Source organism: Paramormyrops kingsleyae, chromosome 11 (genome assembly GCF_048594095.1).
Source record: "Paramormyrops kingsleyae isolate MSU_618 chromosome 11, PKINGS_0.4, whole genome shotgun sequence".
NCBI classification, from domain to species: Eukaryota; Metazoa; Chordata; class Actinopteri; order Osteoglossiformes; family Mormyridae; genus Paramormyrops; species Paramormyrops kingsleyae.
Genome location: NC_132807.1, coordinates 18201863 through 18215587, shown reverse-complemented (window position 1 = coordinate 18215587; position 13725 = coordinate 18201863). Strand labels below are relative to the sequence as shown.

Genomic DNA, 13725 nt, shown 5'->3' with positions numbered 1-13725 from the left:
TTTGTGGAGAAATTGGGTGTTAAGGTCTTTGCTCAAGGGCCCAACAGTAAAATCTCTATGCCAACCCTGGGATTTGATTTTAGGCACAGCCTTTTAACCCACTGAGTCACACACTGTCCCTGAAAAAGAAGCTAATACAAAGGAGTGCTGATCCTTCAGGGATGCAAGCCTTTATCACAGCAAAACTCGTCCGGCACCTGCGCTAAATTGATACAATGTTTATCTGCTTGATTACATATTGCTGCAGGAGACCAACTCACAAATCTCACTGAAAACTAAATCAAACCTGGCTATGACTGGCAGACTTAGTAGCCTTGTTCCCAGTATTGCCCTTGGAAACAGCTGAACATATCAGGATTTTTAGGCACCAGGTTTTGTATTCCAGGCCCATGTCAGTAGCACACCTTCCTGCTTTTGCGGCCTAAAAGGCACAACAGAGCAGCATACCACTGACACATGTACATTCATACACACAATATGTTTTAACAGATTCACAAAAAAAAAGAACAGACAAAAACAAGCTGACAAAACCTGACAAAGACAGAAAAGAGGTTGGAGGAATAACACAGATTCCAAGATTAAGAAAAAAAGTCACGGTTTATTGCGTCGTGGCTTCAGACGTCATCCTGGCAGAGGAGGGGGGGGGGGGGTGAGGGCAGGAAGGTGGAGTCAGCAGGGAGCAGAGTGGGTTTAGACATGGTTTGGTTCTTTGGATCGCTAGAGCAACCAATGAAGCGCATTAAAAAATTATAGCTTCTTATTTCAATAAAACAGTAAGTACGATGACTAAGGCATGCTGGCAACATCACACTGAACTATCGGGGAAACAAGGATTAGGAAAAATACAGGAATATAATTAAAATACAAAATATTGTGAAGGTAGGAGAGTTTTGTTTCCCTTGGCATCTCCCAGATCCCAGATGCAGGTGTTGGAGCATCCCAACAGCATGCAGGACAGTGCGGCGCAGCAGGTGAGGCTCATTACCGCGGAATCACCACGGCGACGCGGCTATGGAGCGCATCAGTCTGTACTACACAGCACGGCGGCTTCGCAGCCCAATCCCGGCCGCCGGATTCAGTGCCACCGTGAACGGTGCTCATTTGGGATCCCGGTGTAGGAGCAGAACAATTCTTGGAGAGGCGTGGATGGATTGGGGGGGGGGGGGCACTGCCACAAAGGCAACCAGATGTCAGAGGTGGAGGTGGGAGGGGGTCATGGCAGGACAGGTTGGGGTGGGGCAAGACAAGGTGGGGCGGGGCGGGCAGAGGGTGAATGGCTGGGAGCCCCCGTCCACACACCCTTGTCGCGTGTGCAGCCTCCCACGTTTAGCCAAAATTGTGTAGCGCCAGCCGGAACATATCATTGGTACACACCCAGGCATCGTTAATGTTCTTCAGGAGGAACACTTGGTGGAACCCCATGATAGGGTCCTCGTCGGCCTGCACAAACAGAGGCTGGACAGTTACTCCCTGATCAAACTCGCATTAAGACAGGGGAACACACTGGTAAACTCTCATCCACCTGGCGTTATCCACACACTCACATATAATCCCAACATATCTGTCAGTCCACTGTAGTTATCTGCATTAAGTTCAAATATTAAAATGCATGCTCTCTCTACATGTGTATACAAAGACCAACAGTTTTGCACAGATACATTTTTCAATAAATTATGCATGTTCCAATACTGACAATCAACCAGACCTCTCACCTTTAGCTGTCCTACAACCATACTTAGTATACAGCTGTCAGGTGTAGGCTGATGGTCCTGTGCCGTTATGCTGTGAGCGATTTTTGTAAAGGGGAGGCTCTTCAAAAACAAGAAGGGGCGGTAGAGAAAATTAGTGGGACAGATGTCCAGATGGCAGCCCTCCCCCCATTTCATGTCGTCTGCAGGGTTAAGCTGACTTACTGACAGTTTCTCGACTATCGCTGCTTTTCCCTGGAATTGCTGTCCTTCCCACGTAAGGCATGATGCATCAATCTGGAACAGAGGAGTGAGGGGTTTAGGGGGAGGAGCCAACCTGATCCAGACCCACAGCCTGAGATAATGAGCCACAGAGCAGCAGGCGTTAGAGGAAACATCAAGAAGCCTCGTCACGTGTCTCGTCAGCTTTCACTCTGGTCTGGAGGAGCAGCTTCAGAGGCTCAATATCTTCTCATGCCATAAAGCTGCTCTCCTGCTGTCTTTGTCAGCATGGGCTCCATCATGTCCAGATCCTTGGGGAGCTCTTGAGCCCCCGCTGCATGTTTTAGCAGACAGGACACGTGCGCCATATGGGCCTCAGCATGCCCACTGGCTCACTGTCTGCTCACTGGGGAATCGCATAAGAGCAACCTGCTCACTGTAGCTCTGACTCATCAAGGCTGGGGAATCGCTTAAAAGCAGCCTGCTCACTGTAGCTCTGACTCATCAAGGCTGGGGAATCACTTAAAAGCAGTCTGCTCACTGTGGCTCTGACTCGTCAAGGCTGGGGAATCGCTTAAGAGCAGCCTGCTCACTGTGGCTCTGACTCGTCAAGGCTGGGGAATCGCTTAAGAGCAGCCTGCTCACTGTGACTCTGACTCGTCAAGGCTGGGGAATCGCTTAAGAGCAGCCTGCTCACTGTGGCTCTGACTCGTCAAGGCTGGGGAATCGCTTAAAAGCAGCCTGCTCACTGTGGCTCTGACTGGTCAAGGCTGGGGAATCGCTTAAGAGCAGCATGTGCCCTTGGACTTGTTGAAAGTGCCATTGTATTTGAGTCAGAAAATTCAAAAAAGTTCTCTGGATTAAGAATGTTTGTCAACGTGCTGCATCCTTGCAACTTGGTAAAACAACCCTTCTGAGAATGTAGGGTTTGGTCAAGGTGTTTGGCTACAGTCGCCCTCTTTACTTCCAGCATCTGGCCTCAAAGGTGGGAGAGACGCTGCTTCTGACAATGAGAGGTGGCAGCAGCCTTAAGGAAAGCCAGAACTCACGTATATTGCTCCCAGCTGGGTCCGGTCTGTGTCAAACAGCTGGTAATAGTGCTGCACAAAGCTGGATCCAATCTGCTCCCAGATCGGTTTGTCGCCCATCCTGATTCGCCCAGCTCAGGCTCTGTGGAGGGAGGCAGCGCTCAGGCACACACACACACACACACACACATACACAGACATACAGTGTATATATTCCTATCATTGTGGGGACTATCCATTCAATTCTATGTACATAACCCTAATCCTAACAATGACAACCCTAACCCCTACCCAGCCCTAACCTTAACCATAAGTAATCAAACAAAATAGTTTTTTTTGATTGCATTCACAGATTTTTATAAACATATTGTGGGGCTCTGAAAAATATCCCCACAAGCTAAAAAGCGACAGGTTTTGCCACATTGTGGGGACATCTGATCCAAACCCACACGCAGGAATTCACACCACAGGTGAATTTTCATCACAGCATTACAGCACGGCAGCACAGGTCGAATGAAATCTTTCAGGTAGCTTACTTACTGTTCACTCCTTCTTATATTGCCATATGCCACAGAATAATGTCTGGAAAGTATGTCACTGTATTGCACTGCTGTTTGTCCCACTGGCCTGTTGTGCACCCGGCCCTCCCCTGCCACTGTGGCATAAGAATTTCACGATGATCCTCCAAACACCCGTGACAATAAAACTTGAGATCGAACATGCCCAAGCAGAAACCCCATCACGGTCTTCCCCCAGCACGGAGGGCTATAAGACATTTTTACGATTCAGAGTCACCGAGCAGCCAGGTATCAACAAACAGCCTGGACTCCGAAATGCCTCGGGACTTTAAATTTAACCTGATAGTCTCAGCACCCCTCTAACGGGGACCACGCACGGCCCCACCCCGTCCTGCAGATCTCTGTTTGACCACTGGCATCCAGTCTGCAAGGGCCACATTCCAGGGTGTGGCAGAGCCCCATCCAGTTACACAAAGCCCGGCAAAAGACAGCAGGTCTTAAAATCAAGGGGCTTCACACCGCGAGTCAGGATGGGATCCTATTCATTCCATCCATCCCCACACAACTGACGGCAAAAATGGTTCCTGGTTAAAGTCCCACAGGAGACTCAGAGTTAGCCTAACAGTTAACTGTGTGACAGCAATCTGAACTGCCTCAGTGACTATTTAATTAAACAGCTGGATGAGCGTACAGTGTTTATTAAACAGGCACTTTGTATGCCAGGATCGACTGTGCAAATAGAAATGCAGCAAGCGAATCAAAAAATATAAAAGAATAGAAACCCACTTCAACTCCCCCGCACCCCCGCACCGACCACCCCCCACCCCCTCAACACACCAGCCATGAGGCTGTAACACAGACCTGCATCCTTTTAGAGGTGAAAGTGCCATACAAACTACAGGGCCCAGAACTCCTGAAAGAAAGGCAGCCCCCCCTCCCACACAGCCTCATGAAAACCCACGCGCTCCTGAACAGCTCCCCCCCCAGGGGCCCAAATAAGCATGAGAGAGGCACACTGGCAGACATGCTGGACGCCCTGGTATCTCACCCTGAGAGAGGCATAAGCGCTGGGGGGGGGGGGGGGGGAGGCAGAGGAGAATGGGAAATAGCTCCTCAAGCTTTCCTCATGGAGACAATGGACCAGCTCAATAACGGAGCAAGCAGATAAAGTACCTATGTGACCGACCACCTACAGATGTTTATCAAACTTTCCATGCTGTCAGACTTTCCAGACATTATACTGTGGAATAAGGTAAACATTCGTATAGCATACTATAATAGCGGGGGGGGGGGGGGCAGCACCACCATCCAAGCTCGGCTTATTTCGTTTTGGAGGACTCCCCCTTGGTGATTTCAAAATACCGTCATGTACCCAAGAGGCCTACCGCCAGACTGGCAATTATGTTCGGCCAGATGTTCAGCTTCTGCCAAAGCCACAATTTACAACGTTCTTACATTCACTAAACACACACACAAAATCAAATACTTTTGTACACTTTATATCTATTGTACTGCATTTAATTTCTGGATGTTATACTTTTATTTACCTTATTTGTGTTTACATGTAGCACCATAGAGGCCCAACGTATGCCGTATTTCAACATACTGTGTACTAGTTCATAGGTGCGTTAGCAATGAAGCACTGGGATTCATACCCGTAACCTTCTGAACACTGACACAGAATCGTAAATTGCTGAGCCACACAGCATCTCCAGACATAGGCTGTTCAAATAGCAGGAACCTAACCTCCTAGATCACAATCAAGCAATACGAAATATATTAAAATCACCCCCAAACACTGTAACTGGGCAAAATTTGAACATCAGCCCCTCCGTAACCTGCACAGCAAAAACATTTTTTAAATCCAAAAAAATCCCTACATACGAGATTTACGTCCATTCACCAGTAATCAGCCCACAGTGCAGGGGTGGAGAGTGTGGGCCCAGAAAATACAGATCCAGACCAAGGTTTTATTTCAACCAACCAGATGAGTACTCTGTGACTGTGACTCTTTATACTCACCTGGTTGGTTGAAACAAAACCTTGGTCTGGATCTGTACTTTCTGGACCCAAATTTTTTACCTCTGGATTTCAGTAAAGAGAATATCACCACCACAAACAGAAGAGGGCTTGGCTGGAGTGACAACAGGAAACAGAAAGTAAATAGCTCACCGAATAAAGCAAAATGCCAGGAATGTATTCCACATCTATGTGGAAACACCAAATGCCCAACAGGGAAACATTACACAAGAATATCAGAGAGAACAATTCCTCAGCTACCAGCACTGGCATTCCACAGAGACATGCTACTCCCATAATGACAGGATTATCACTGTGAGCTACGGACATTCACATTATATTATTAAGCAGAAGCCTTTATCTAAAGCGGCACACAACTAAAAAAGCAGGGCCAGACTGTGCCTGGAACAGCTGGGGGTTTAGGACTCTGCTTAAGAGCCCAACAATGCAATCATTCTGCAGTCCCTGGGATTTGAACCCACAACCTTCTGATCATGGGCACAGTTTCCACACACCGCTCCACACAGAGACAGGAAGATACAACCTGTTGGTGACAGAGCTATGTTATGCTCCAAGCAGAGGCCAGACTCACATCAATAAAGTAAATAAAACCAGTTATCCAGCTACATAGACGTGTAACCAGACATACCTGCAGAAAACCAAATCTAGTTATTAATTCATTACCAGACATTCACTATTTTTTTGTAATTTATATAAAAAAAAAATACTACAGCATCACAACATTTCACTATACAGTAGAGGTACAATGTGTTCAGGTGTTTAAGGAAACAGAAAGTGAATCATTACCCAAAAGCTATGTACATTTACACAAAAATGTATTCTAATCATCAGTTAAGAGCAACTACAGATTTTTTTAAATCATGACACTAATAATTAGTAATTATATAAACAAATTTTAAAGGCCGCCCGATTCTGCTGTGACTGGTCAGCAGCCCATTGTAAAGTCAGCATTTGGATCTATTCAATCAAAGCAAGGATTCATCCCGCTGTGTAGGAACGAGCCGTCATGCGAGACAGACTTGCCGCGTCAGTCATTTCACATCCCTGCATTTCTCACCCCCCCCCCCCCCCATAAAAAAACAATCCAGCAAGCTAAGTGTGCAGTTCATTGTGGCAGAATGTTACTGCAAAATATGGCAGATTTCAGGTGAGATTAAAGCTTCCTATAACGCCATCAAATCACAGATCAGGAAAAGACTTTATCCCACTTATCACAACCAGTGACAGGCACTCGAAAACAACCAGACATGGCTCCATTTCTCAGTTGGTCAGGAGGAAACCAGCCTTAAAACTGCTAAATCCCTGGTCAAACTGCGAACAAATGAGATGCAGCTAAGGTCTGGGTAACTTTGTTTGGAAAAAGCAAGAGAGCAGAAGTGCAGCAGACCGCTGGGGTTGATATGAAGGTCAACTCCTAGTGCAGGGCTCTTCAAAACTGGCCCTTGATTCCAAATCCAGCCCGTGTTTTAAGATCTCCCAGGTAGTTAGTTTAATAATTACTGATTCTGATTGGCAAGAGGCTTCATAACTGGTTCCCACGTAAAAGAAGGCTGGAAAATCAGCAGTGAATAGCCCTGTCCTGGGGCGAACTAAAGCACCCGGGTCCCAGCCAGGCGACACAGGCAAATACTCAAGGCGCTTTTCTGAAACAGCTTTTAGGCATTGCTCAGCTTTAAGTAAATGAAAGCAACTGGAAACACCCTTTGAAATCAGATCCTGTCACTTTTTGGCTAGAAGGTGCTTGACTATCTGGCAATATTACTATAGTTGCCTCCAGAATAACCAACAGCATTCGGCTTGCATGCCTGGTGCTTAGCCAGATAACATGATACCAGAGTATGGTGGATGCAATACTGTCTCAGGCAGTCGTTTTAAACTAGCTAGTGGGACCAGACCAGTAGCTCATTGATGCGTTTCTACAGACACCACATAACTTAAATCAGGCGTTGCGATAGCTGATAGCTTCACTGACATTTTAAATGTAGACAGGATCGTTTACGTCGTATTGAGCTGATTAGATGAAGGCAAGTAATATTATCCATACATTATAATGGGTTCTGCTAACAAACTTGTACAACAAACTGGAATAGTGCAGGATGTTGACCCTGGTGCTAGATAAAGCCAATCCTATGATATCGTCATGTCTCATCCAATCATGGGTTGTTATGCACATCAGAATAGAATAATTTTTATAATAATTAATGAGGCGCTTATGGAAATTTAGCAAACAGTTACACAATTTGACCGCAATAACCACTTAAACGAGCGAAGCACCATTCATTTGCCGGGGCTAGCTATTGTTACATGTAGTTAAACTAGCGAAGTATGTATGGGTGGGGAAGAAAAAGAAACTGCTCCGGATTGCGCAGTTGTTAGTAAAGATATGCAATGTCGCCAGCAACACGTGCTTTCATCCCCAGCTAAAAATACCAGCCATCACCAGTCTGCTGGGTTCAGTGTATGAGCACTGGTACGAGCCAGTGGGGCCCAAAGTAAAGTCCCTCTTTGCAACATAGGCGTGTCGAAGGACTTCTGGCCAACCGCAACCTGTCAAGAAACACTCAGCCCGTTATTCTGTAAAACGTGCCAACAATGGGCTATAAGTACTTATATCTATATATATGTGCACATGCATTTCTTTTAGAAATAAAACCTTCAGTCTCGTTTGAAATAGCAACTTACCCAGAGCCCACAACAGCAGCCGCCGTTACCCAGTTATGGCGAAGACCGAGCGCGGCCGAAGCCGATCCGCCTCTCCGAATGTGAGCGGATGACGCCCGCGCTGCATTCTGGGAATTGAAGTTTTTTATTTAAAAATCCGCACCGGACGCACTGTAAGGTTCGTATTACAATGCATTTATATGCACTGCATGAACAAAAGTATTGGAACACACCTCTTAATCATTGAATTCAGGTGTTTCATTCAGATCCATGGCCACAGGTGTATAAAAGCAAGCTCCAAGCTATGCTAGAGCTTCATGGAATGGGTTTCCATGGCCGAACAGCTGCTCAAAAGCCTCCCATCACAAAACACAATGCCAAGTGTTGGATGGAGTGGTGTAAAACACGCCACCACTGGACTCTGGAGCAGTGGAAGTGTGTTCTGTGGAGTGATGGAACACACTTCTCTGGAAGTTTGATGGTCGAATGTGGGTTTGGCAGATGCCAGGAGACCATTGCGAGGGGCAGCACGCGGCTTGGTGGGCTCAGGAGGTCACCAGTTCCAGCCCGGCCTTGTGGGCCCTTGAGCAAGCTCCATGGGTGCCATTGTGGGTGGCTGCCCTTCACTGCCAAGCTTGCTCTTACCTGCATTTGTGTCATGGACAGCAAGATGGGATAGGCAAAAGAGAAATTCCATAGAGGGACCAGTAAAGTGTCATTACATTACCCATCTGACTGTATTGTGCCAAATGTAAAGTTTGGTGGAGGAGGAATAATGGTATCTGTTTGTTTTTCAGGGGTTGGGCTGGGCCCCTTAGGTCCAGTGAAGGGAACTCTTAATGCTTCAGCATACCAAGACACTTTGGACAATTCTATGCTTTCAACTTTGTCAGAATTGTTTTGGGGAAGGCCCTTTTCTTTTCCAGCATGACTGTGCCCCAGTGCACAAAGCAAGATCCATAAAGACATGGTTTGGTGAGTTTGGTGTGAGAGAACTAGACTGGCCGGCACAGAGCTCTGACCCCAACCCCATCAAACACCTTTGGGATGAACTAGAACAGAAACTACAAGCCAGGCCTTCACATCCAACATCAGTGTCTGACCTCACAAATGCTCTTTTGGATGAATGGGCAAAAATTCCCACAGACACACTCCAAAATCTTGTAGAAAGCCATCCTCGAATAATGGCAGCTGTCATACCTGCAAAGGGGGGACCAACTCTATATTGATGCCTATGGCATTAGGATGGGATGTCATAAAAGTGTCTGTATGTGTAATGGCCAGGTGTCCCAATACTTTTTTCCATATGGTGTATCTATGTATGTAACAAGCCCTCAAGGCCCCCGAAGCCCTGACGTTATAGTAAGTATGTGCTCTCATTAAGAATTATGTTTGTGTGTCTGTTTTTATTTAAATCACATGACTGGATTCTCGAACAGCACACTCTACATATAGAAAAACAAACAGATAATAAAGAACATACAAAGCTCCAAAAGACCAAAAGTATGATACATGTGCACAACAGCAAAAAGTATGTGTGGTTACAAATTATAAAGCAAATGCTTAGACGTTTAATGAATTTCTGTTGTGTCGCCCATAAATGCATTCTCTTTTAAACATATGCATTTATAGCCTGTTCTAAACATTTTTTACCAATCAGTTTCAGTATAAATTAGCATCACCTTTTTAAGATAGTACCTTTGAACTGAATCAATGCAGAAAGATATGCCCAGTTTATTTCCCCATAACTTTTGACAATGTAAAACAAACATGCTGTCAATAATAATAAAAAAAAAAACTTTATTTACAAGACAACGAAAAACAAAATACATTTCCTTGGACAATATTTATTATTGTAGGTAGATGTTCCCATTGACATTATTTGCCATATATAACATCAGCTCATAGTCACTATAATTGGTTATAACAAGATCTGGATATTTTCTGTGTAATATCTCCTGGACCCCATATGACTGCCATTACAATCCAATATCACTTACCATTCCCTGCCCTTTTAACCCAACTATTAAAAACTTAACATCTCTTAGGGTATGTCTTACATATTATGGGGAGATCCTCCATTCCCATAAATGCACCACATCTGAGAACTCAACATGTCCAAATTTGCTAACATGGAATGGAAGTCCATCCTGAAAATGAATTCTATATGTTAAAGTAATTATTCTAATGTAGACGTTTTCAGTCACTTGGGTATATACTAATACTTAGCATACAATCAAGGAAAAAAAATTAAACATAATGCACAGACAAATCCTATTCCACAATTTGTATGACCAATTAGTAATTAGAATATATTCTCAATATACATTCTCAAAGTTTCTTGAATTTGGTCAGGTGTATCAATGCATAGGCTACCCCGCACAAATGAGGTCAAGTGTAATTTAGACAGTAATGACAGTTTGTAATATATGTCCCTCACTTTGTTGAGTACAGAAACATCGAAGGTTACTAGCTGTGGAACAGAGAAAAGAGTTCCACGCGGCCATTGTATACATTTTATGAACCCGCAATTTCAATAACGGAGGAAATTAAATTTTCCCCCAACATCCGCACATTAAGTTGTTTACTTTTAGCAAATAACATTTGAGACTTCTGACATATACAGGAATAACGAATACGAATTCATTAGACCTATAACTAACCATACCCTCGGACACCAAATATATGTATTGGGATCACTTTACAAAATTACGCCGTAAACCAATAAACAAACGATGCAGTCATAACAATCAACAACGTAAAACACACGTTACATACATACTAAAACACTTGTGAACTAAACGGCTTAAATTGTGCGGTGCATTTCTAAGCGCTTCATTCCTAAATTGAAACACTTCATATGGTACGCGCATGAATGCACAGTCCATCTGACAGCAATTCATGAGCCAAAATAAAGAAACACACATTTACAGGATCACCCCCTCCCACGTTCGACAAATTTCCTCTCAAATCCCATTTTCCCTGCCATATGCTGTTATCAGACTGCTTACATGTTCTTAAAAAAGCCTTTAAACCACATAGCTGAAAAATCATCTGGATCATCCATTGTCACTAGAGCCAAGCATAGGCATGAGAGAGTGATATACTAAACTTAGTCTAATGCCAAGGTACGCTGCTAAACTTTGACATAGACATCATTTTAAAAAAAAGTGATGCCAGGAAAAAAACCATTTAAAGGTCTGTCAAGTTCTTCACTGGAGAACAAGCTATAATCGATTTTGTAGAAAAAAGAAGCATCCTCCTGATATCGCTTCAAAATGATTTAACACCTGCTTGCAGCACATAATGTTCAGTCTTGTCCATGTTTATCTTAGTACTCCTACGATCAAACTTTCTTTCGCACCACTGCAGCGGACAGCATCCGATCCCTCTCCCGCACTTCTTCCTTTAGCCTCGCTTCCGTTACTTTCAACTGCTGGATGGTGTGCTTCATCTCCTTCATCTTAATATCCATCAGAGCGATGATGTCCCGCTGTTCATTGAGCTTCTTCAGCAGCTCGGCCGACGTAGTGCCAATGTTCAGCGAGTACGGGTGATCCAAGGCGCCCAGGGCGGAGAGGTCCGGTGTGGAGTACGGCACGATGTGCGCCGCCGGCTGCTGCGTGGCAGTGAAGCCAGCAAGGGCTGCGAAACTTGACCCCTCGATGGTTAAGCACGGACCGTCTCCCTGCGCTGTCAAGTCGACAGGCTTCGTTTCCTGGCCCTTCGGCAGCACCCTGCCACCGCTGTCGGCTTCCTCCGGGGTCTCGCCGCTGAGAGTAAAATCGGCGCCGGAGACGATTATCGGCAGGACGGCAGACACTTTCTTGCTCCTGCCTCTTCTGTTTTTCCTCTCATTCACACCGCGCAGCGGGAACAGGGTGGGCACCCGAATGCTGTAGGTCTTCCTGCCACCAGCAAAGTGGGTACTGCATACTCGATGGCCCGTAGTGGGCTGGAAGGTGCTGAAGCAGCCGCTGACCCCGGCCCGGGAGATGTTCTTCAGCCAAATCTCTCTCTGCGCCGTATCCTTTGGAAAGGTGTAGAAGCGCAGCTCTCTGTCCCGATGCGAGTTGTTGTAACAGCCGGGGACGCAGCAGGTGAATCCGGGCATGCTTATTTACAACCCCAGGAATGTTTTATTCAGATATCTGTAATCCTGATAAAGTTTTCACTAATTTCAATTTTGTTTCGGTCCTCGGCGCTCTGTTATCTAGCCCAGCAGCCCCCAAAGCGGAACTACACGTCCCACAATGCTAACAACTTCCTGTTTTGCTGGTAAACCGAAATAGTTAACAAAAGTGAAGGGTTTTGTTCAAATTCTGCTTTTAATTGGAGTTTATAGATTAAACTCGAAATTATCGGACTTGGAAACAACTCATTTAAATATTATTTTGTATAAGGATTTTAATACATCATTGTTAGAAGTTTTTGAAAGCTATGAGCATTGTCAAGATGTCTTTCATACTATTTCAATAATAACATGAGATTGTATGGCATTGTAAACCATATGTATACAAGTTTAACATATATTTATAAATATTGTAGTTAAACAGGCATATCTACTGTAACCATTTTAAGGATTTTACTAAGAGAAACTGGAAGCTATACAGGTTTGTTATGGCAACGCACGGGCTTTTCTGACATTTTAGGACTACAACACCCATAATTCCCACCAAAAGCCCAACACACCCTCTGCAACAACTATCGCGATAACTTTCTTGAATTTATAGGCGGGAGTCAAACGTCAACAGTAGCTGCAAGAAAATAGTTTTTACGGTGTGATGTTTTGACCACTTATATCGTTAATAAGCATAAACTAATATCCGAAAACGGTAAGTCGTTAATTTGCTTATTGATCCCTTTACGTAGCAGAGGAAGTACGCAGCTAGCAATTTGAAGCCGTGCTAAAACGATAAGTTATGGGGAAGCCAGTATTCCAGGGGTGCCGAATCCTGTTCCTGGAGATCTACCACCCTGCAGACTTGATACAGATAATCAGGCCTTTCAGTTATATCTCAGTATGATAACCAGCTTAACTTCAGCTTAGCTGACTCTAATACTGAGGTGATACTGAAGTGCCTGATTATCTGTATCAGGTGTGTTAAATTAGGGCTGTACCTAAGCTCTGCAGGGTGGTAGTTCTCCAGTCCAGGAACAGGATTGAGCATCCCTGCAGTATACAGTAGCCTTAAAATAAAGGACCAAGATCCACTGCACTGTTAGATCTTTTTAATAAGTTGGGCAGTTGGTTGTTTTCGCGTCAGTGCGAAAAGGCAGATCAATCGCAGCTGTATATGCGGTGTAACTCGATAAGTGAATTTTATTATTACTACTGGATTGAAACCATTACAGTCTGCAATGGATACCATGGACGAAGACGTATCTGCCCGCGTGCTCCTGAAAGGTGTCCTTCACACGGAACTCCTGAAGACACCGATCACCCGCAGGTGAGTTATCAGCACCGGATTACTACCTTTGCCTCTCGTCAGTACTTAAAGCAGATTTGCTGCTTTGTTTGGGGAATTATATGTTGATGGTTGTTTCATCCAGGGTTTTAATTAACTC

At 44.8% G+C, this 13725-nt stretch overlaps 3 protein-coding genes across 3 annotated transcripts in view; 1 reads left to right on the top strand and 2 right to left on the bottom strand.

Annotated features, from left to right (window-relative positions):
- Positions 1-578: 578 nt before the first annotated feature.
- LOC111847173 (nuclear transport factor 2) lies at positions 579-8288 on the bottom strand. The gene is made up of 5 exons (XM_023818138.2): positions 8179-8288; positions 2960-3080; positions 1914-1985; positions 1713-1811; positions 579-1440 (listed from the first exon to the last, which is right to left on the bottom strand). The coding sequence occupies exons 2-5, from the start codon at positions 3056-3058 to the stop codon at positions 1327-1329; spliced, it is 384 nt and encodes a 127-aa protein (XP_023673906.1). The 5' UTR covers positions 3059-3080; positions 8179-8288; the 3' UTR covers positions 579-1326.
- A 1583-nt stretch (positions 8289-9871) lies between these two features.
- LOC111847163 (THAP domain-containing protein 11) lies at positions 9872-12397 on the bottom strand. Its single transcript, XM_023818126.2, has one exon. The coding sequence runs from the start codon at positions 12269-12271 to the stop codon at positions 11504-11506; it is 768 nt and encodes a 255-aa protein (XP_023673894.1). The 5' UTR covers positions 12272-12397; the 3' UTR covers positions 9872-11503.
- The window catches only part of cenpt (centromere protein T), a 10001-nt gene continuing 8656 nt past the window's right edge, over positions 12381-13725 (top strand). The window contains exons 1-2 of the mRNA XM_023818106.2: positions 12381-12992; positions 13513-13607. Of these exons, the coding sequence (XP_023673874.2) occupies positions 13519-13607 (89 nt within the window). The 5' untranslated portion in view covers positions 12381-12992; positions 13513-13518. The remainder of the gene's footprint in view (positions 12993-13512; positions 13608-13725) is intronic.